The 22,606-nt window shown below is 39.7% G+C and overlaps 1 protein-coding gene across 22 annotated transcripts in view; it reads right to left on the reverse strand.

Annotated features, from left to right (window-relative positions):
• TCF4 (transcription factor 4) overlaps nucleotides 1-22,606 on the reverse strand; it is a 355,534-nt gene that overhangs the window by 12,799 nt on the left and 320,129 nt on the right. For all 22 annotated transcript variants that reach the window (XM_059895588.1, XM_059895581.1, XM_059895582.1 and 19 more), the window contains 2 exons: nucleotides 20,325-20,401; nucleotides 17,170-17,373 (listed from right to left, as the gene is read on the reverse strand). In XM_059895588.1, the coding sequence (XP_059751571.1) occupies nucleotides 17,170-17,373; nucleotides 20,325-20,401 (281 nt within the window). The remainder of the gene's footprint in view (nucleotides 1-17,169; nucleotides 17,374-20,324; nucleotides 20,402-22,606) is intronic.

Below are 22,606 nucleotides of genomic sequence, written 5' to 3' on the forward strand. Positions count from 1 at the left end.
GGTCTCCCTTGTAAACTATGTATATTCCAGGTCAAATGAATGACTAATGATAGGTCCACATCCATGGATCCATCTAATTAGCTTGATTCTCCAGGATCAATTCCATTGCCTGTGGTTGTGGAATAGTATTCCAATCTGAAGAATTAGCTTTGCTTTACTTGTTTCCTTGACCACAGACAGCATTTCCTAACCCTATTTACTTCTCCCTCAGAAACATTATTTCTGGTCACATAAGAGACAAGGAAAAAACCACAGTGAATGGCCAGCACAAACCCATCAATAGAATAACTCAGAAACAGACGGAGAAACCAATACTGCCATCTGTATATATGAGGGTCAGGATTTGTCCACTTACAAATATAATAATAATGTAACTAGAAAAAAAGCAGATTCCTTTAACCTACAAATCAATTCTAAGGATGGTACCCAGAAAATCTATACTTCATTAAAGTCCTATTTTCATAAACCTTTTCATCTAGATAAGCAATAAAGTTAAAAGGCAGCCTATGAAAGGTTAGTTTTATCAATATTGATTGTGAACTTTTTGTGCAGTCTTTAAGAATACAGTCTTCTTATAGCCACATACAACATGGTTTTAGATATATCTATGCTAAAAGTAGAAGAAGGAACTAAAATCTAAAAATTATTCAATAATTATCAGTCGATTGATCAGAGGGTACACTTATGAATTCAACAAATATTTCCTAATCTAGCCCATGCTTGTCACTCTGACAGGTACTGGAAACAGGGTGGTGAATAATTTAGATGTGGCCCCTGCCCTCATGGAGCTTATAAGCGATCCTTGGTGGGATTTTCGTGGAGCGATCAATTTAGTGTGGTGGTTTTAATAGGAAGGACCAGAGACTCATTCCAGCTGGCTCAGGTAAAAGGAGATTTAACAGGAAGATTTCTGTGATCTACGTTTTGGGCCTGGAGAACTCTCGGGACCTAAGGCCACCCCTTGTGTCTCAGGAGCTGTTCCAGCCTCTCTCCTTCCTCTGTTGGTACCTCTGTCTCTCTCTGGCTTCTGCCCACTCAGAACTATGGCCTGGACACTTCTCTTCCTTCACAGGAGTTCCCAGTACATCCTTTCAGGTTCTGAATCAGCTCCTAACTCCCTCTCTGTCTTGGTAGTTCTGAGTTCAGAATGCCAAGATCATCAGATGGTCCAGCTCATCATTTTGAAGCAGACACAGGCCATCCAATGAATGGGCTAGCCTGGGATCAGGTGTCCTCACCCCTGGTCCAATGAGCTATAAAAGAAGAGGAGGAGGCAAGATCATGTGGTCCAATCATGGCTGCCCCTTCCTCGGGCCCCCGTAAATCATGGCTTTTATGTGCAGCTATCTAAGCTTCATTGTATCTTAGGTCAAGGAATATTCAAATTCCGACACAGCTGTTTAAATTCTCCAGTGTGACTTTATCACTGGGAATTCCTAAATACTTTTAGAAGTGTACTACTTCTTCTGAATCACATAAGCACCATATCATTTTAAATAATCTTACTTTCTGAGGAAAGAATTGATATATTAAGAACACTTTTCAACTACAGTATATAGACTTTAAGGGAAGGAAGGGTCTGGGGAGACTTGGATACCAGTTAGGACAAACTTCTTCTCATTTTACAGAGAAGAAAGCAAAGGCTGAAATGGTTAAGTGACTCAGCGAACATCTGGTTAGAGGACTAAAACAGATTTTGAACTCAGAAAACTTATAACAACATTGAACAACTTGATTGGGCATATATTATATATATATATATATATACATACATATATATATATATATGTATATATATATATGTATGTATATATATATATATATATATATATATATATGTACGTATATACACACACATAGGGGAGGCGAGCAGAGTTTAGGGACAAATGGGGTTACTTCCTGGAGTTTTCATTTTAAAGCAGTGTGTATGTGTGTGTGTGTGTGTGTGTGCGCATACCTAGATGCAGATATAAAAATCATTTTAGTTTTCCTTATCATAGGGAGGAAAACATCATGGCCCACCAACTCAGGCCAAGGCCAAGATGTCTAACTAAATTACAAAATTTAATATTTGCCACGACTCCTCCAACATAAACAGATTTAAAAGATATGCAGTTTCAAATTAGGTGGCTGTTGGCAAGGCTGTTTGTATGTGGGGATGCGAAGAGAGCATCCTGGTAAACGTCCTTTTTCCTGATCCTCAAGCTAACAACAAACACCACAAACAAAAAAGGCATTCAGTGTTTCTGCTCTCTTTGTTTCCAGAGAGTATTGTGAAAGTAATTATTCTGTTGTATTTAAGAGGCCTATTTCATGGATGGGAAAATGTATTAAATTTCATTTGGCAGTTATTCAATCCTTGTTAATGTTATCTCCAGAGATAACTGCTTCAAAACAGGCTTTCAGACCTCAGTTCTTTCTCCTCTACCATAATCCTTCTAAAAGAGTGTAGGATGGAAACTTTAGGAAACTTGTCATCAATTTCTAGACCCGCGATAATGACACAAAACCAGAAATGCTGTTAGAGACATTTTAGTAGCTCAAAACGAAAGTTTGTAATTAATGGCATCAGGTTCAAAATCTTCCTTTTGACAGAGGTGTTTTTTAGAAAGAAGAAAAATAACAACAAGAAAATGGGGCAAAGAAAAAAGTCCTGGTAACTTTTACTTTTCTCTCTTCTTTCTCTTGTTTTGCCATAATCATAAAAAAAAAAAAGCTGATGGGCTGGGTTTTTTTTATTGTAATTGGACACCCATTGACAGAGAAAACAGTTTTGGTGTCTGAACTGTAATCTCCCCATGAAATATCAATTATACATGACAGTCGTAGAGTGCTAGATTTCAGTTTCAATTATCTTGCCAGATCTGTCTGTGTCATATTAGAGGAAAGCAAACATTTTCTCAAATGTGCAAAAAATACCATTGAGTCCAAAAGGTGCATCTTTTAAAGAAGTGGGAAGTGGTCCTGCAAACTTTTTTTAATAGCACACAGATGGGAACTCAGAAGTTCATGAAATAGCAGTGGTAGACACTGTGAAGAATAATATTGGAGGCACCAAATTCTGTAGAAAATGAGACTAGGCTCTGATAATCAACTCTTTCGTGTGAAAAAGCCCTGACATCTGGGACACCCTTCAACCACGAATATAATTTCCATACTCCTCAGTTTTAAAAGAATTATCAGATCATTTAAAAAAATTCATGTGATTAAACACTGAAAGGACTTTCCACTAAAGTCAGATCTGGATTGAGTTCTTTAGTTTGGATTTCGATTCTTAAAATGTTTATTGGGAGTAGGCCTCCTAATTTTCTTAAAAACACCTGTTTTTCTCCCCCAGAAATTTCACAGCTTCACTTAGGCTTTGCCTGAAGTAAGGTAATTCCTTACTGGGCAATTCTTGGAAACGTATTTAATGCTTATTCCCCAGATGATAAAAGAATTTTCGAGAGGATTTAAACACAATCTAAATGACCCTGACCTTGGCAGTGTCACGGGATCAGCTAGGCTGAAACCCCCCTGATGTCCACCAAAATGGTTAAAGATGAATGATTCTGTGATCTAGTTTGAGAGATGCAAACGGCTGTTACCTGATTTCAGTTCATCTTTTTATTTTTTTTCTTAACTCATAAGTTCCATCTAGTGAAACCGTTTCATTTCTCTCCTCTGTATACCCACCCTCCACCCCCAATTCTCTACATCATTTTCCTACACAGGAAACCAGAAGTGGATGCAGCCCACCAAGCGGGGACCTCGGGGGGTGGTTGGCAGAGTCCATTCCATCCCTTCCTTGCCCCGGGTAGCAAGTTAGTAAGTAGGCTGGAGGGAACTAAAGTTAATCCATGCCTAGTGAACCAAGCCCATGTAGTACAGAGATTATGGTGCACTTTTGCAATTACTTGTAAGCAGCTTCTTTTGTCCAGTGTGAAGGAAAAGACAACTGGACACGATGTGTACTTGGAATTTCGGGTCCCCGCAGTGTAAACACACCTGTGTGAGGCCGACTGGCACACAAAGTGCCCTGTAGCCAGCCCAGGAAGTCCATCACTAGGGATTCATCCTTACCTAGCTGGCCTTAGTTTTAAATTTTTTAAATTAATTTTTATTGGCGTATAGTTGGTTTACAATATTGTGTTAGTTTCTTTGCTGTACAGCAAAGTGAATCAGTTATACATATACATATATCCACTCTTTTGTAGAGTCACAGATGTGGAAAACAAACATGGTTACCAAGGGGGAAAGGGGGGGGGGTGGATAAATTGGGAGATGGGGGTTGATATATACACACTACTATATATAAAATAGATAACTAATAAGAACCTACTGTATAGCACAGGGAACTCTACTCAATACTCTGTAACGACCTATATGGGGAAAGAATCAGGCCTTTATTTTTTAAATGCTTTTTTTTATTATCCAATCAACATCCGCTGATTGTAACATATTCGGAAAGGCAAAGGAAGTGTGAAGAAGCTTGCCTGAACTAATAAAACATTTCTTTCCCATCACTTCCGAAATACTCAGCTTGTAAATGCTATATCCTCTGCGCGTCACTTGGCCTCTTGGATATCAAGTTTCCAGTATGACTTTTCATTGTTCTATGGATTAAGTCTAAGATCAATACCTTATGCTTCTGGGTCCTTCACCTGGACACCAGAGGACCATGCTTGTACCCTCCTGTTCTTAAATTCCTTCATCTCAATATTCAGTTACCTACTTGTGGCCCCTCATCTGCTGCCTTCACTCCCACATCCCTAAGGCTTGAGCTAAGCCCTTCCTCTTCTGTCCCCCAGGGCTGGTTTCCTCCCCATGACCCCTGACCACTTCTCTTTCATTAGTCCCACAGACCCCCATACTCTCATTCCTCCTAGACTGTCTGGGTCTCCAGAACACTCATCATCTTGCTGGACCTGGAAAGGGCTCTCTGCTGATTGTTCATTACGGACACCACCCTTAAAACACACTCAAGGCCACTGTCTAATAGGGCAGGGCATACGCATCAATGATTTTGTTTTGCTGCTATTCACAAAGCCTATACTTGTCTTTTTTTTTGGCCATGCCCCGACCAGGGATCAAACCCGTGCCCCCTGCAGTGGAAGCGTGGAGTCTTAACCACTGGACCACCAGGGAAGTCCCAAGCCTATACTTGTCTTGAAATGTAAGCATCCCAAGGGCAAGCACTGGCTCCCTGTATAGGGCTGTAATATCACAAGGTGCAATTAGTTACTTCCTAAACGGTAAATGATGACACCAATGGCATATATCTTGTGAGACTATCTGAAATCTAAAAGCTTTCAGTACTGTCGAATATAGGTTTAGCATATTTCTATCAAAAAATAAACATTTCGTTTTATTCAACGAATGCCTTAGGAATGCCTATTATATGCAAGCCACTGCAGGAAAAAATAATAAAAGATAGATGTGTGTATTACTTTACAACCTCTTACATCTTAAAGGCGAATTAATATAATTACTATATAGGGCAAAATAAGATGAATGTCATAAAGGAGTATAAGGTCATGTAGGGTTTTAAAGGATGGGTGAAATATCAGATGGAGAAACCAGAGACTACTTCAAGAAAAGGGTGGCATTTTAGATAGGATTTGAATGATGGGTAGAATTTTGATATAGATTATCTATATATACATTTTTTAAAAAAACTGATATTTGACATTAATTAACATCTCAACTTTAAATAAAAGTTCCTATTTTTACAACAAGAAGTGCCAATATTTAGATTATATATATATGAAGAAGCAGCTAAGGACTGCACATCAACGTGTTTTCATACTGTCAGACAACACATTTTGGACAAAAAGCAGACTTTTTGTAAAGCCCTTTATAAACCTCAATGGCTTTGTTACAAAGTGAACAACATAGGGCATTTTGGATACAAATGGTACCTCACTGTATGTGTGTATTATTGGCCCAAATGATTCACTCTTATTTAACTGCAATGAAGTCTTTCATCTCCCAGCTATACAATAATAGTTTCCATATGACCAGTGGCTCTGCTATAAATAAGATCAAAAGCAAAAGAAAGGATTTAATAAAAGAAAATGACATTAAGAGTAGCATTAAATCAGGGGAAAATACCAATATCCAACTCTTTGTTTTTTTTTTTTTGAGAATAAAGCTCCACAGAGGACTAAGCAGTTTCCCCAATATGTCATGAAAAGGCATTTACAAGCAGTAGGCATGTGCAAAATCCATTTGCGTAGGCTTTAGAGTGGCAAAGATTAAGTTGGGGGACGGGATGGGGAGAACACCCCCCATGTAGAGGCAGGCTGGAGGACAGGTACCAGACCAAACAGCTAGTTTTACAGTGCACAGTTCAAGGGAACAGTGGCGGACGTCCATCCACTTCTCTGTCCTTTTCTGTTCTATTTTATGGAGATGGGCTTTTTGGTAATCCCGAGTTTCTCAGAGAATCATAACATTGCTCAACCCTAGTACATGAGTTCTGAGAAAGGAAGTTTTTTTTGGCAACGCACAGTGACTTGATATGAAGAGCCAACTTCCCAAACAAATTTTCTTCTAGTTCTTTAAAAAAAAAAAAATTACAATGTTAATCTCTATTCCCGACTGGATAAACAGCTGCTAATAACCCCCAGCTCCCAGGGGAGGAGGTCGTTTCCTTTCATCTTCAGGCTGGTGGATATCTGACATGCACTGGACTTTAGTGATTCCACATGTTTTGTACTTGGCCTTTTTCAAAACTGCCTCGTCCTGGTTCTGCCAATTTGGGTTCCTTTTCTGCCTTTCCCTGAGATTGCCTCCATGAACTTGGAGGATGTACTCAGTTCTGCGACTACTTATTTGAAATCATAGTTCTTTTACTGTGGGTGTATTTAAAGAGGAAATTCAAGCACTTATAATACCTAAAGGAAGTTAAAGCCTTGGACCTTTGTATTTGAAGCCCTGGGAGGGAAACAGCCATTTCAGAGGGAGCTGATTATTCACTCAAGGGCTGGCCATGTTCAAAGATCTTCAATTTCTAATAGCATCACTAATGCGATTACTTTATCTGTTTGCGTCCTAAATAAAGGAGCCAACTTCAACACTTTTTTCCTCTAATAGGAAGTACCCTGCAGAAGATTACAGGGCCAGCCGGGCCCCAGAGTCTTTCTCACTTGTCCCTAAGCACCTGCTTTTACTGGTGACCTCAGTTCTACACCTCAAGATTCAGACGTTTCGCAAAACAGCTTTTTAAACAAAAACCAGCTGTTTCCCATCTAGACTGCAGGGGGAAAATTTTTGGGCGGCTCACAGAAACATTACCCAGAGACTACCATTCTCCAATAACTTTCACACACTTTCAGCTCCGAACGAGACCCGTCCCTGTGCCAAAGCTGGGGAGCAGGCAAATGTGAAATTAAAAGGTGGAAACTCAACACTGTGGTTTTTGACGATATGTCCAATTAACTGCTTGAAAATGAATGTGGCTATTGTATCAGGACAGTGCTTCCTCAAAAGATGTCATTTAACTAATATTGGACCGATCTTTTGGTTAGACTCAACTTTAGAGTTCTAAGTTGACTTATGGACCTAGAGGAAGCTGTAATTATGCACAACTGTGAATGTCAACCAATTAAGTAGACGCCCCGCATTTCAGAAATTCGACGTTAAAGCTTCTGTGTTTTTTTTTTTAGGTATTCACTCCTAAAGGTGCTTTGCCTAAACCCTCTTCTTATTTCAAATCCATTTTGCACCTCTGTTTTCTAAGCAATGAAGATACTTCTGATTTAAAAAAAAAAAAAATTACAGCCCCAGTAAAAGTTAACAGAACACAACACCTACAGGTTTTGAAAAAAATATAAAATGGCCAAGGTCTAGTCTTGGCTTTTAAACGGTGCCAAGTTGCTCCAGTATTTTCTGTTTTGGTATGAATGACATAACTGAATTACTTCATGAGCTGCTACTTTAATTCCTAAGGGTGGAAAATTCCATGAGTTAATTTAATTTGGATGTAAAAAATATACATGAAAATTCACTCTTCCTGCCGACTCTCCTGTGAAGGATGCGAGCCAGTTGTCGGAGCTGCCGTGCTCGGAGGAGGGGCTCCCGGCCCAAGGCAGCCCTGACTGGCACGCCGCATCATCGGGTCATTTTCTTACTTCCACCTGGGCACTTAAGATCCTTGATTTTCTGCGTATTTTTTTGCATCATGTTTATTCTATGGCTCTGTAATGCCTTTTCTAGCCTGTCTCTATTGAAATCCAACGCAGACTCTAATGTGAGCTCAATGACATGTTCTCCAGGAAACTTTTCCTAGCCATCCCGAAGGCTGGCCAATGATCGTCCTTCTCCGAGTCACTTAATCATTCCACCCCGCGTGATAGTTAGTTAGGCACATACTTGTGTTATCACCCCCCCAGAGCCAAAGGCCTGTGGGCTCAGAGACTTTCTCTTACACATGTATGTATCCCCCAAGGACCTGAAGCACAGACAATACAGAATGAGTGAAGAAACATCTGTGTGATTTCTAACTTCTACAATAGAGATTTTTCCCTTCAGAAAATCTGCTTTCCTGAGAAAATGAGGGGAATATTACCTTTTAAAAATGTACAGGTCGTGTCTTCTCTAAATTATGGACTGTTTAGCACTGTGTCTTTGTCCCCAACAAAATATAACTGTGCTACTGAAAGCGTCTACCTGCTTTTTCCTCTGTTATTTAAGAAGAAAGCAAAGTCAAAGTGTGTTGCAGTCATAGAGTCTGTTTTAAATGTGTTTTTATATTTTAAAAGCAGAGGAGACAACCATTGGGTTTTATGTATTTAAGGTTCATGACACCAGGGTGCTAAACACAGGGGAAAGATGAAGGAACTAGGCTTGGCTTGTCCTAGAAGCAAGGGGAAAGGGAGTCCTTTGGGTTTGACGGTCCAGTGCAGACTGACTGTCTCGTTTCTAGGTCACAGGGCCTGAATTAAAGTAAAATGGGTATTGGGGGAAGAAAAAGGGGATATACCTAATTTAGACCTAGAGCTGTGGGATCTGGGCACACATCATGCCGAACCACTTGTCTTAGAGTTTGTTAATGGAGAGTAAATGGTCTCCATGCTATGGCTGGATTCAAAACCTCTTGACTTTTGTTTAAATGGATGCTGAAATATCAAATGGTGAGCTCAAGGATTCTAAAACTGTCGTAACTAACCCATGGTCAAGAGAACTTCTCTAAGTCAGACGGAGAAAGACAAATACTGTATGTCTCAGTTATATGCAGAATCTAAAAAAATGAACTCAAAGAAATGAGAGAGTAGAATGGTGGTTGCTGGGGGCTGGGGGAAATGGGGGGATGTTGGTCAAAGGCGAGACACTTCCATCTATAAGATAGATAAACCCTGGGAATCTAATGTACAGCATGGTGACATTAATTAACAATACTGTATTGTATATTTGAAAGTTTTTGATGGTGGCTCTTAAAAGTTATCACCACCACCAAAAAAAAAAACCCAACTAATTATGTGAGGGGATGGAGGTGTTAACTAACCTTACTGGAGTAAACAATTTGTAAAATATACATGTATCAAATCATCACATTGTACACCTTACACTTACATATGTTAGATGTCAATAATATCTCAAAAAAGCCGGCAGAAGTTTTTTAAATGAAGGGAATTTCTTCAAGTTATTTTCCCTCTCTGCCTTTTCCCCCCAGGTTTTCTTAAAACAAAGTACAACATTGATACAGATAAAACCTTTCAATTGAGGCTGCTAATCTGTTTTCAGACATTTTTGATAATTGTGGAGAGTAGGAGAGATGGTAGAACACTAGAGCTAGGCAAATATCCTCATTAAAGAGAAACAAGACCCAATGTAGAAGCTATAGAAAGCTGATGTTGATGACTAAGATCTTGGGTGAAATTCTGTAACAGGCTATTTAAAAGACAGTTCCGAAATGCTCTGAAACACAGGCGATGACCTCTCAACTCAGTTGAGTTCCACCAAGAACAAGTCTTTCTGTATAAACCTCGTTCATGGGAATGCTGCACACCTGGCGTTTGGTGACAAATTTGCCAACAACAGAGCTGCAGAATATGTGACTGAATGAGGATTTGAAGGAGACCTTGACACCGGAAACAGTATGAAATTCACTGATACGACAAATAGTGCACAAGGACAGTTGACGGACATGTGGCCGATGGATTTCAGCTGATTACAAGTTCAGTATTTGTCAGTAGAATGATGATGTCATCAAATACTGCCAATAGGATGCTGTGAGGTGGCCTTTAATGAAGACATAATGTATTTAATGGGTTTCGTGATAGACCCACCCTAGTCTGTGCTAATGATTCCTTGAGCACTGTATTCAATTTGAGATTCTACACACTAAATGGTCCTGGGCGAGCAGTGGGGGAGTATTCTTTTTAAACTTGGAAGAATGCACTGGAAAGTTATAAAGTCAAAACTTTTTTTTTTTTTTTTTTTAGGATAAATATTTGAAGATACAGATGTATACCCTAGAGGAAAAAAAGAAAAAAAAAAACCGAGTAGACTGTCTTCAAATAATTGAAAGTTTCTCAAGTATTTGTTGAGTTGACTTAGGGGTAACTCCAATGGGCAGAAAAATGAAAACTTCACAGGGAAGTAAATTTGGGCTGGACATAAGGAGGAATTTTCTAAAGTCTGATGGAAATGGGCTTTATGGTCATTTAGAGCTACTCAGCCTTGGAGGAAGAAGGCTAATAGAGGCTTGTTCACTGCTTGGCAGCGAATTTGTAGAGGAATTTGGATGGAGGTGCCTTCTAAGGGTCTCTGAGATTATATGCTAATAATTGCTTAGAAATGAAGTATGTGCTCAAATATACACAGAAATGTATGGAATCAAAATCCCTGAAAACCCAAGAGGAACAAGACTGTGTATGACTAAGCCCCTGCGGATCATACCTTTGTTGAAGAGGGCCACGTAGAAACAGGGTTTTCTGACTTCTGCTACTCGCATTACAACATACCAGTAAATGCTACTCAAAGTATCACATCACTGCCCACTACTCTCTCTTGGGGCCAAATTGGATTGGCAGAACTAAATAGCAACATGGTGCAGAGAGCCAAGGGGCAACTAAAGAGCTTTCTTGGGTTTCATCAGTTAACAGAACACGTGTAATACCAGCCACAGTTTTGAAATTGCTATGGCGTTGGGTTAGAGAGGAAATTTGTTGCGGCAGTGTAATATTTAGTACAAAGAGTGCTGGTCTCATCGCTGGCTTGTCTGGTTTCTAATCCTAGCTCGGCCATTAACCAGAGAGTATCCATACCTGGGTCACTTTCCCCTTCTGGGCCTCAGTCTTCAGCAGTAAAATAAAAGCCATGGGCTAAATGACGTCTTCGGTGCTTTCAGCATCTAAAATTCAATGGTCCTAATTCTTAAGAACTATAAAAGCAGAACTAATTTAAGTTGTTTATCCTCTGAAATCCTAAGTGGTAAAAGCTCTCATATATTTAGTGTCACTGAAATAAAAAGGTGCTTCTTCACCTAATGACTGACCTTCTAATGAATTCTTTGTAATCCAAAGTCACACTAAAAATGATACTGAAAAGAGGGAAAGTGGGCTAAGATTGGCTTATACCAGTGGTTTCTGAACTGTGTGCCACATCGTCACCTAGGAGTCTAGTAAGAGGCCTCAGGTGACGCTGTGAACAGGTGTGGGTGGCGAGTTTCACAGGGTTCCTCCACCCCTAGGTCATCTAGGGCAACTAGATCCTTAGGAGACAACTACACCTACCAAGTGACAATCTGATCCTTCCCTCCCAGATATCAGAGCTCTGCTCTCCTATGAGTCTTACCACACTGCTGCAGCAATTTAAAAAAAAAATATATATACCCTACCCTACGAGACTGTGAACCCCTTGAGAGCAGAAACCACACCTTAGCATAGAGCTCAGCATTTGGTAATGACTTGGTAAATGTTTTTGAAATGAATAGATGGCCTTTAAGCAAAAAGGCTCTGGGAACCACACTAATCTTATATATTAATAGTATAGGAGCTTTTCAGCTAAAATGATCCCACCATTGCTGACTCTACTGACGAGTAATCAGGAGCAGGAACAGAATCACGTGAAGATATTGGGTTGGCCAAAAAGTTTGCTCCGGTTTTTCCATGAGACAGTCATGGAAAACCCGAATGAACTTTTTGGCCAACCCAATATTTTTGATGTGAGTTTCATTCTTGTTCTGTTAAAAGAGGAGTGAGGTCATCTGAAAGACTTTTTTTCAGGGCTCATCTGAATACTGCATGGATCTGAATACTGCATGAATAACGGAGAGACACATTTGGAAAACCGCTGTTTCAGTAACTTATCAAAAATCTAATGATTTAGTATCAGAATTGATATGCGAGGGCTTCCCTGGTGGCGCAGTGGTTAAGAATCGCCTGCCAATGCAGGGGACATGGGTTCGAGCCCTGGTCCGGGAAAATCCCACATGCTGCGGAGCAACTAAGCCCGCGCGCCACAGCTACAGAGCCTGAGCTCTAGAGCCTGCGAGCCACAACTACTGAGCCCGCGTGCCAAAGCTACTGAAGCCCATGCGCCTAGAGTCCGTGCTCCGCAACAAGAGAAGTTACCACAATGAGAAGCCTGCGCACTGCAACGAACAGTAGCCTAGAGAAAAGCCCACGTGCAGCAACAAAGACCCAACGCAGCCAAAAAAAAAAAAAAAAGAACTGATATCCGAGGCACAGAGGGGAACGATATCTGGGTAAGAGTTTCTAACCAGGTTAGTAATAAACCCAGCTATCTCTTCATTCTCCCACATTCCGAAATTTCTGCTTGGATTCCGTTAGAAAACTGGGAGGCTAAGGTAAGAAAAACAACTTAATGTTTTAAAATTAACTACTCCAACCACCTAGCAAGGAGCGCTCACCACACCTCTTGCCACTTAGCACAGACATGTTGATTTAAGAATAAGTGTTTAGACAAGGTGGGATTTAATCCAGCATACTACCATACTGGAGGAAAGTTCTTTACCTTTCCATGTGGGTAGAGAGCTGCTTTGGGAAACTGGCCATAAGACACCTAGAAACTTCTCTCTTGTCGACCAACATTTGTTAAGATTTGAAAATCACGAGTTCTAACCACCTAAAATTAGTTCTTAAAAGGTATAACTACAGATCCTCTCTGAGGAGTGCTCGTGATGGTAAGATAGAGCATGGAATTTAGAGTCAAAGTCCCCTGAGTTTAAATCTAGCTTCCGGACTTGAGATTGACCACTCAAACCTTCTAACGCTCATCTGACCAACACCTAAAATGGAAAGCATTACCATCCTCACTGGGCTCTTGTGAAGATGGCCTGAGATGAGGTATATGGAGCTCCTAGCTGAAGGGCTGGCCACTTGTCAGGCACTCAGAAAATATGAGTTTCCTTTCTTCCCTTTTGACTGATGATTTATCTACTGGGAGGGAAACAAAATGTAATACATGGTACTCAAGGAATTTACAATCTAGTTGGTAAGGCAAAAGTCAGACCTACCAAAGATATATAGCTTTGCCTAAGTGGGTAAAATAAATATCTAGCCAATGGTATGATTCATAGCGCTGTGAGAGTAGAAAAGAAAAAGACTCTCACAGGTGGAGGTAGCAAAGAAAGGCTGCCTGTAAGAGACAAATTTGAGTGAGAGTTTTGAGAATGGGTGGGAATGAGACAGACTAAGAGCAGTGGATAAAGCAGGACAAGCCAGATAGACGCAAAAGACGTACCTAGTGAGAATGCACAGGGCAAATGCTGGTAATATGCAGAGGTTGGTCTTGCTGGCAAAGTTTTTGCATTGGAATAGCCAAGCACAAGGCTTTTGGTAGACAGTTATGGGCTGAATAAGCTAGGCTAAGAAATATGTCTTTATCTTGTAGATAATGGAAAGCCGGTGAAGGTTTCTGAGCAGGAAAGAGCATGGACAAATAATATCATCTAGAAAGCCCACAAGAATCAACATTCGCTCGAGTGTTATGAGCCATGCTGCTGTGAAGAAAAAAAAAAAAAAATCCCTTTCATTATACTAATACTTAGTAATTCACTGAAGACCTACTTCAGAACTCCAAGGAAAACATTTTATGAATCAAAAGCTAAGTACAATATGTTAGCAATTAAATGAGATAACATAATGGCCCAGGCAGAACCACGGTTCTCCCCACCACGATTGCAAGCTGCTGCAGAAAGAAATGCTTCTATCATCTTCCAAGTGATCAAGCCATTTCGTTTTGATTTTGGAAGGCAGGGAGAGAGGAAACGAGGAGAGACGGAGGTCAAGAGAATTCAAAGCTATCTGTTCTTTAATCAGAAGGAATTATTAAGGAGAGTTATAAAGGAGATTGGCTCAAAACAAAACCAGCCCTGGGATGGGTGTTAAGTTACTGCAACTCGCTTCCACTCCAGAACAACAACTGAAGGTGTGTAGCTGGGAATGAAAGTCCCACCAGCGCTGGGCCCGACGTTTCCAGGGTGTACCTCCCACTGCTACTTTATTTACTGCAGCTGGCCAACGTTTTATGGCCTGTTTCATGTATTAAAATTCAAATGTGGAAAACATTACCAGTATCTTCCTTGAATTTTTTTTGTTGTTGCTGGGGGGAGGAAGGGGGGGTGGGTTTTTCCCTTCCCCTTCAAGCTTCCTTTTTATTGTGGAATGTATCAAATGGTCAAAGGCTAACTTCAGACTGACTAAATTCAAAAACTATTTCCTTTGTTCTGATGTTTTTGTTTGAAAAGTCATACCAGTTTGCGCAAGGCAAGAAATGAGGATCGGATCTCTTGTGCACACGTTGGGGTTTCGGGCTGAGGAGCTCAGATGCACTGGGCACCCTGAATGTTTTTGAGAAAAAAAGGAGAAAGACTGCTAGGCCTCCGTCGGCTTAAAAGGGCAGCAGGTTGTCCTGCCATGGCTTTGGAGTTACGCTATGATCTGGTTGGCTCGGCCGTCGCCCTTGACTGAATTAGAAACGTCTTCAGGAGAGTGAGCGCGCACTTTTCCTCATCAGCGCAACTAGCAGTTTTATTGCTTCGGCATCGTTTCTTTCAAAATCATTAAAGACGTTTCTGTGTAATGTTGGCCGATTATTTCCCCTTTTCTATCTCTCTGTTTCATTCTCTCCCCTCCCCCTCCACCTGGGTCACTCCCACTTCCCATCTCCAAAGATGATTCTAGTCTCTTCCTCCTATCCCACCTCTGACTCAAATTCAAACAGGAGGCAATTCAAAGGTCAAATAAAAGGGTCCAGAAAACATCTCTGTAGAGTTTATTATTTTAAAGAACCACATAACCTACATCTGGTATTTAAGAGCAAACTTTACATATTTATGGGGGAAAAAAAAAAAACCTGTCTCTGAAGCAATGTCCTGGGTGCACGTTGCATCCGTTTAACATATGCAAAACGAACACAGCTACAGAAATTAAACTATTTTTCTCTTGATTGAGAGCAGATATACAGAAATGGTTGTAAGTCACAGATCTGGCTTTTAATAAAGCCAGATTTCTTAATTAAAAGCAGTATTGTTTAAACATTGTAGTTTAAAAAAAAAGCTGTACAAACTAAAATCTCATATTATATGCATCCCAAGCGTATTTAGCACATTACCTGAGGCCAAGCTAAATTAAAATCTAGATTTTCCTTTTGTAAACTCTTAGCAACTGCCATGAATAGACAAACAATTTTTACTCAATGAGGAATTTTTAGGGTAGAGTCTATGAAAAGCAAAAAAAGAAAAAGAAAAAAAAAAAGATTTAGCTTTGGCATTCAAAAATACCTTTCCACATTTTAGAAGTGAGTTCATTGCTTCTATTTATAAACCAGTATTTTTGGTTTCAAATTGGTTGCAGGTTTCCATAACATACCGCTCAGGATGGGACTCTTAATCTTTTATTAAGAGAAATGCAAAGGAGGGCAGAAGAATACTTCTGAACGAGAAAAGAACTTAAAGAGCCTCAGAATAACCTGTACTTATTGTGCATTCTCCTTTTGGAATCATCTTTAAGTAAAAGATGCTCTAGTGATCATGAAAAATAGACCTTCATACATGTAACTTTCTGAGAGCCTGTAAGGCACAAAACAAGACACTAAGGAGTCCTCTGGTCAGGAGTTTGTAAAGAGCAGAATTACGCAGAATCACTAGTCATATTAAATTCCCCACCCATATGGTCACCTCATTAATTGTCATCACTTAACATTCTGTTAGGGAGATTTGCTGAATCTTTGTAATCATCCAAGAAAGAATGCACTCCCAAGTCCTTTCCAAAAGTAAGTGGCGAAATTGAAATTTCAATTGTAATATGGACAAATCTGCTTAAATATTATTCAAATAAACACATTCCTAAATAGGTAGTGGTAAAACTACGATATACTGAAATTCCATGGTGCCACATCATCTATTTAGACAGACACAACCATAAATTTCTACCTCCCATACTCAGAAGCAAAAGATTAATAATAATTGAAAAAATCCAACCTATTCACATGTGAAATGCAGCAATGTAACATGAACATTGGGTCCTTTAGCTGAAGTCACCAAACTGAAGATTTGAACACACCAGCAATGACCCAGCAATGATCTCCTAGGTTTATACTTAAGTGAAATGAAAACACATGTCCACACAAAAACCAGTACATGAATGCTCATAGGCGCATTATTCCTAATAGCCAAAGACTGGAAGTAACCCAAATATCCATCACCTGATGAATGGATAAATTTAACGTATAGCTATACAACGGAATCTTTTGGGGAATAAAAATGAATGATGCTCTGATAAATGATAAAACATACATAAACCCTGAAAACATGACGCTAAGTGAAATAAGCCAGTCAGAAAAGACCACCACATACTGTGGGATTCCATTTATAGGAAACATCTAGACTAGGCAAATCTATAGAGACAGAAAGTAGGTTAGTAGTTGCCAGGGGCTGGGGGGAGGGAAGGACGGAGAGTGACTGCTAAGGGGCATGTGGATTTCTTTTCTTTTTGTAGGGGTCAAAAATGCTCTAAAATTAGACTCTGGTGCCCATGGCATAACCCTGAGAATATATGTAGAACACAGTACACTGTAAAACTGAAAGGGGTGAATTGTAGGTTAAATAAATTACATCTCAATAAAGCTGTTTACAAAAGAAAAAACTGCAGCAGTAGTATTTGTACTAGAAATTCTAATTCTATAAGATAACTAGAGTCCCCAAATCTAGTCACTTACCATGAGTGAATGTCTGTTGGCAGAAAGAAGACCGGTTCCATACCCTGAGGCCAGACCACCCATTGCTCCATTATGAGACGGTCCAATGATTCCGTGCATGTCCCCATGACCACCAGGCATGGCTGTGGACGGGCCCACGGCATGATTCCGGAGAACATGAATAGCATCGTCCAGTCTTTCTAAACGATCTTCAATTCGGCTTTGCTGTTGGTTAATAAATGATGTGAAATTTGATTTAGTTCGAAATTCGTGTGTAGGTTATATAAGTAAAACCTGAGTTGACACGAATCACACTTTGGGTCTCTGAATATATGTTTCCAGTAAACTTTATTTCCTTAAAATGATAATAAAAAATAAATAGTGACCTTCCTAGAAAACTGGTGAAAATTGTTAATGCTCTAATTATAGTGTAATTTTTTGTGAACAAATTCAGTAATTCTTCCAGGACATTGTTAGTACATATGCTACACTATATTGCATAACTTTGAAAGAGAATTTAGATTTACTTCAGAAAAGAAAAAACATTTATTGAATTTAAGGAATGTTCTGGCAGGCATTTGTTAACGATTTCAAAAAGTTAACAATGGAAAGGTGACCTATTTATAGTTTCCCAATTAAATTATCTTCTTAAGGGCATATTTCCTGGGTTTCCTCTGTGCCATATGATATAGTGTTATGTATCAAGTCAGGGACAGGTAAATGCGTACAGACTGTAATTTCTTATCGAGTACTAACAATTTTTACTGTGTTACTTCCTTTCTAGCTACTGTCACCAGCTTGTGTGTGTGTGTGTGTGTGTGTGTGTGTGTGTGTGTGTAAAGGGAACTGGAGCCTCAAAACGGTTAAAGAAAAAAATCGCAAAAATTCTGTCAACCAAAGTGGTAGGAGATTTCAAGACTGAAGAATCATAAAGACTTGAATGAATTGTTCACCGGGGGCTTCTAATTGATTTCAAAGCCCTTACTATAGTATAGAATTCACTACCTTATAAAATGAAAAAGCAGCTGATCTTTTTTTCACCCCAGCCATTAGGATCCTAGTTTTCCACAACTGGATAAAGCCTATATGGATAGTTTTTGGTGAAGAAATTGGACATGGAGATGTGTATTCATTTTTTTCAGTGTGATCAATAATGATATCAAACAAACATCTCCAGGGTGCACTTTAAAATATACCGTCTCACTGGAGCCTCATTCTACACGTGTAAGCAAGCAGGGAAGACATTATTATCCCTTCCTTATAGACGTGCAAATGAGGCTCAAAGAAATTAAGTGAATTAATTATTCAATGTCACACTGCCAGGAAATGGTAAAGTCAGGGTTACAATCTAAGTCTTCAAATCTAGTGCCTCTTTGTACTGGATCATGCTACAATCCACCTTGATTTCCAAGGGGCTGTGCAAACAGATATACCAGCTCTCCCACATGAGAAAAACAATTTCTAATTATTCCCTACTAACAGAAAGAACGTGTGTCTAATACAGTCAGTCTATGGTACAGAGCCTTCTGATTTGGTGGGCTTTGGTGTTAAGGGGCCTCCCTTAAACTCCTAGCTCTGCTGCTTATGTGACCTTGGAAAAGTTACTAAACTTCTTTGAGTCTATACTTCTTAATTTATAAAAATAGGAATGATGATATACACTTCCAAGTGTAAGTGTGAGCATGAAAAGAAATAATACACGTGCCTATCATCCTTTCTGGCTCACAGCTTCCTGGTGGAGAGCAGTTTCTGCTTGGGAATCCCCTCTTGAGTGTTGAGAATTCAAAGAGAATTAAAGCTGCCGTTCACAACTATAAACCTAGCCTTTACAGTTCTATAGTTGGAAAAAACACAGTTTTGATCGATGGGTCCCAGAGACTGACTAATGGAAGGAAACACTTAAAAGAACGATGGCTTATTTGGATGTGGGCTGTAGATTCATAGGGCTTATGTAGGCAGTGCTTACACTGTCTCAATCTGTGGTCATCTTATTGGCTAAAATGTGGAAGGGGCTGATTTACACATGACAGCATGGAAAAGCACAGTGAAGGGGAAATCCACCTTTGTATCTGCATTTTTAGATTTTCCTTAATTTAAATCGTTAGCCAAAAGGAAGAAAGGAAACCCTGAACGGCTGACAAGACAACATAAAGATAGATAGATAGATAGATAGATAGATAGATAGATAGATAGATAGATGATAGATAGATAGATCGATGCCTACTTCCATGTTCCATCTCAAAATATGCAGAGAAAAGGGGAAACTCAACCTTGAAGGACAGCTCTTTGCTGCCACCCCTCCCCATCTGACTCATATACAGACCAGACACTGCATAGAGCAGTGTTGCTTCATGCATGTTTCCAGCCCCTTCCACCTAGAGCTGAGTGTCACTGAATCATCATGTGATTATTTATAATATTAATTACACCAAGGGAAAATTTTCAGCTATTCCCTTCAAGAGAGATTTAATGAAATTACTAGATTTCCACGAGAATCAAAGTGAATGAGGAAATAAGCAGTAGGCTTCTTAATCAGAGGTCAAGAAGAAAACGCCTATAAACCTGTTATTCTGGAAAGCAAAGCAGAGCGATGTAGACTCTCCAAGTGCTCCAGCTCCACAGCATGGTTGGAACTCCAGCACTCTCACGTCAGGAGAGGCATCTAATCATTGATGCACATCTTCCTCCAACAAGGGGAGGAGGCCATGATCCTTCCAAGATTCTTAATCTCTTACCTGGTTCTAGATATTTAGAGCCCTGAGGCTTCCACTGTAGTAGTATCTGGGTTACAATCTATAAACAGGAACAAGCACAGTCTAATAACTCTGGCTCTAACCAAACGCGTGGGCTTACGTCAGACGAAAGTTCCTATTAGTGAAAATAAGAATCTTGGAGAGTGAACTCGATGGTAAAAGAGACACATGGCCTGAGAATGGCCAGAGTGGGGACTTCCCTGGCGGTCCAGTGGTTAAGACTTCACTTTCCAATGAAGGGGGTGTGGGTTCGATCCCTGGCCGGGGAGCTAAGATCCCACATGCCTTGTGGCCAAAAAACCAAAACGTAAAACAGAAGCAATATTGTAACAAATTCAATAAAGACTTTAAAAATGGCCCACATCAAAAAAAATCTTAAAAAAAAAAGAATGGCCAGAGTGAAGATGAGCAGATGAAACTTACCAAAGAGTGTAAGGGTCCTTCATAATTAGGAGATGATGAAGCCTGTCCTCCATTTCTAGACCAAACAGCTGTGCCTGCTGATATGAAAATGGGAATTACAATGAGATCTGTATAATCTTAAAAATAATCTTACCAACATTTCAAACAGTTCTTGTAAAAATTAGCAATATAGAATTCTACTTGGACAACAGGGAAATACACGTAAACTTCCCATACAAGAATCTGGGGGCAAGGAAAACATTTTAAATGTAAAATATGTAGAATTTGGGGGCAAGGAAATTTGGGGGCAAGAATTTGGGGGCAAGGAAAACATTTGGGGGCAAGGAAAACATTTTAAATGTAAAATATGTAGACTGTACATGGACTCAGAATTCTCTCAGGCTTCCTCCTAAAAGGGAACACTTAAGTGATTCTGAATTTTAGCTAGAGAAATGTCCCTTTGATAGAAAACTATCATACACAGTCAAGGTACTTTTAAGAGCGCAAAGAGGGGCTTTCATTACACCCTCATGCAATGCCAGTTTGTTAAACCAAAATTCTCTCACCAATGAAAAGCAGCTCTGCTACTTGTTTTTTAAATGATCCTTAAGAAAGGATAAGCCTTCAGAAACTTTTCAAGGAAATAAGATTAGCCGGCAGCGCTCCACTAAACCAGAAATTTAAACACTCAATATAACAACATTAAGTAATTTCTTCCCAAGAAAACACATTTTTAATGATTCACTAAACTTAAAGGTAAAGAAAGATTCCTGCCATAATAAATATAACATGTCTAACCTACCACTTTCAAAATAAAAACCACTTTGAAATTTAAAATAATATATACTCCATGTAGAAAACTTAGAAAATAAAAAAATTCAAGAAAGGGAAAAAAAAATCTATGATCTCACTGAAATCTCATGCTCCGACACTGTTAGCACTTTAAAAATCCATTCTTCCTGCCATTTCTGGGTGTGCATGTGTGTGTATTTTTATGCTAAATAAAAATAGAGTATTTCGTTCAATTACTTTTAGTGACAGAATCTGGACAGAGCCATTGGTGTGAAAATAGCAATCTATCCCCATATTTATATCTTCATAAAGTTCTTTCTTCCTAACATGTGCTCTTCCAGGATGGATTACCAGCACCCCAAAAGTGGCCTTGTTTTCAGTGTCTTCCACATAAATCATGCTACTCAGGTTTGGGGGATTTGTGGCGTTTTCTGGAATGATGTGTTCATCGTAACTTTCCCCTCCCATCCTTAACCTGGAAATGGAGTGACAGAGTGGTGAGCCCCGGATTCCAGCCTGAGCTCTGATATTGCTACTGATGGATCCTCAGCAAATCCCATACTCTTTCTGGGCCTTCGTATGTCCATCTGTAAATCAGAGCATTCAACTCAAACAGCTGTTCTCAAACTTTATTAGGTTCTAGAATATTCTTTTTTCCAAATTATAAAATAGATGAAATCAGAGCTGCTTTGTTTGAAATGGGGAACTTGGGAGCTCTCCCTGTCCAGACTCCCTCATCCCTGGCCTCAGTGGGCTCCGTGTTGTCTCAATCCTTCTCTGGCTCTGGACATTGACACCTGTGATCATTTTCCAGAGCCTGACAATATGGCACTGAGCCGGAAGTATACAACAATTCTGAACTTGACTTTTCTGTCATGGGGAGTATTTCCTTGCTGCTCCATTATCTTCTTAATGTCATAATCTCTGGCTCTTCCCAGTTTCAACATTGTCTCTCTGGAGATATGAACTAAAAGGTCCAAGCTATTTCCCTCTCTATTCTGTGACCCCCTCATGTCAATGGAGGCTTGGAAAAGGCTGATATGAAGTCTCACCTAAGCCACTCTGAAAGCTTTGTGGCCATCTGAAACCTCCCACTCTTTACCAGGGAACCCACGTTATAAGGGGCCATGTGAGTGCTGCATGCAGGGAATAATACAGAGATGGAGGGGGCAACATTCAGGCAAGTGACTCCAGTCTAAATTACAGTAAGGTCAGGTTTCAATCAGGTACAGATGTGATTTCGTTTTTTTTGTTTTTGTTTTTTTTTTAGGAAGCCACCTGTCCTCTTTCCAAAGAGAAGAGACATGTACCAGACAAGGCCTTTCTGGAAGCATTTATACTGGAAAGGCAATGAGCCTTTAAAATGGAGCTCCGAAAAGTGCAATGCTTTACTAACACAATTTAACAACTTATAATTTTATTATTTGAAGCCACAGGTCATGTTAATTTGTTCTATTAAATGGCAAACATCCCCTTTTACTCTGCACAGTTATATCACAATTTATTTACAC

The sequence above is a fragment of the Balaenoptera ricei genome, chromosome 14 (genome assembly GCF_028023285.1).
Source record: "Balaenoptera ricei isolate mBalRic1 chromosome 14, mBalRic1.hap2, whole genome shotgun sequence".
NCBI lineage: Eukaryota > Metazoa > Chordata > Mammalia > Artiodactyla > Balaenopteridae > Balaenoptera > Balaenoptera ricei.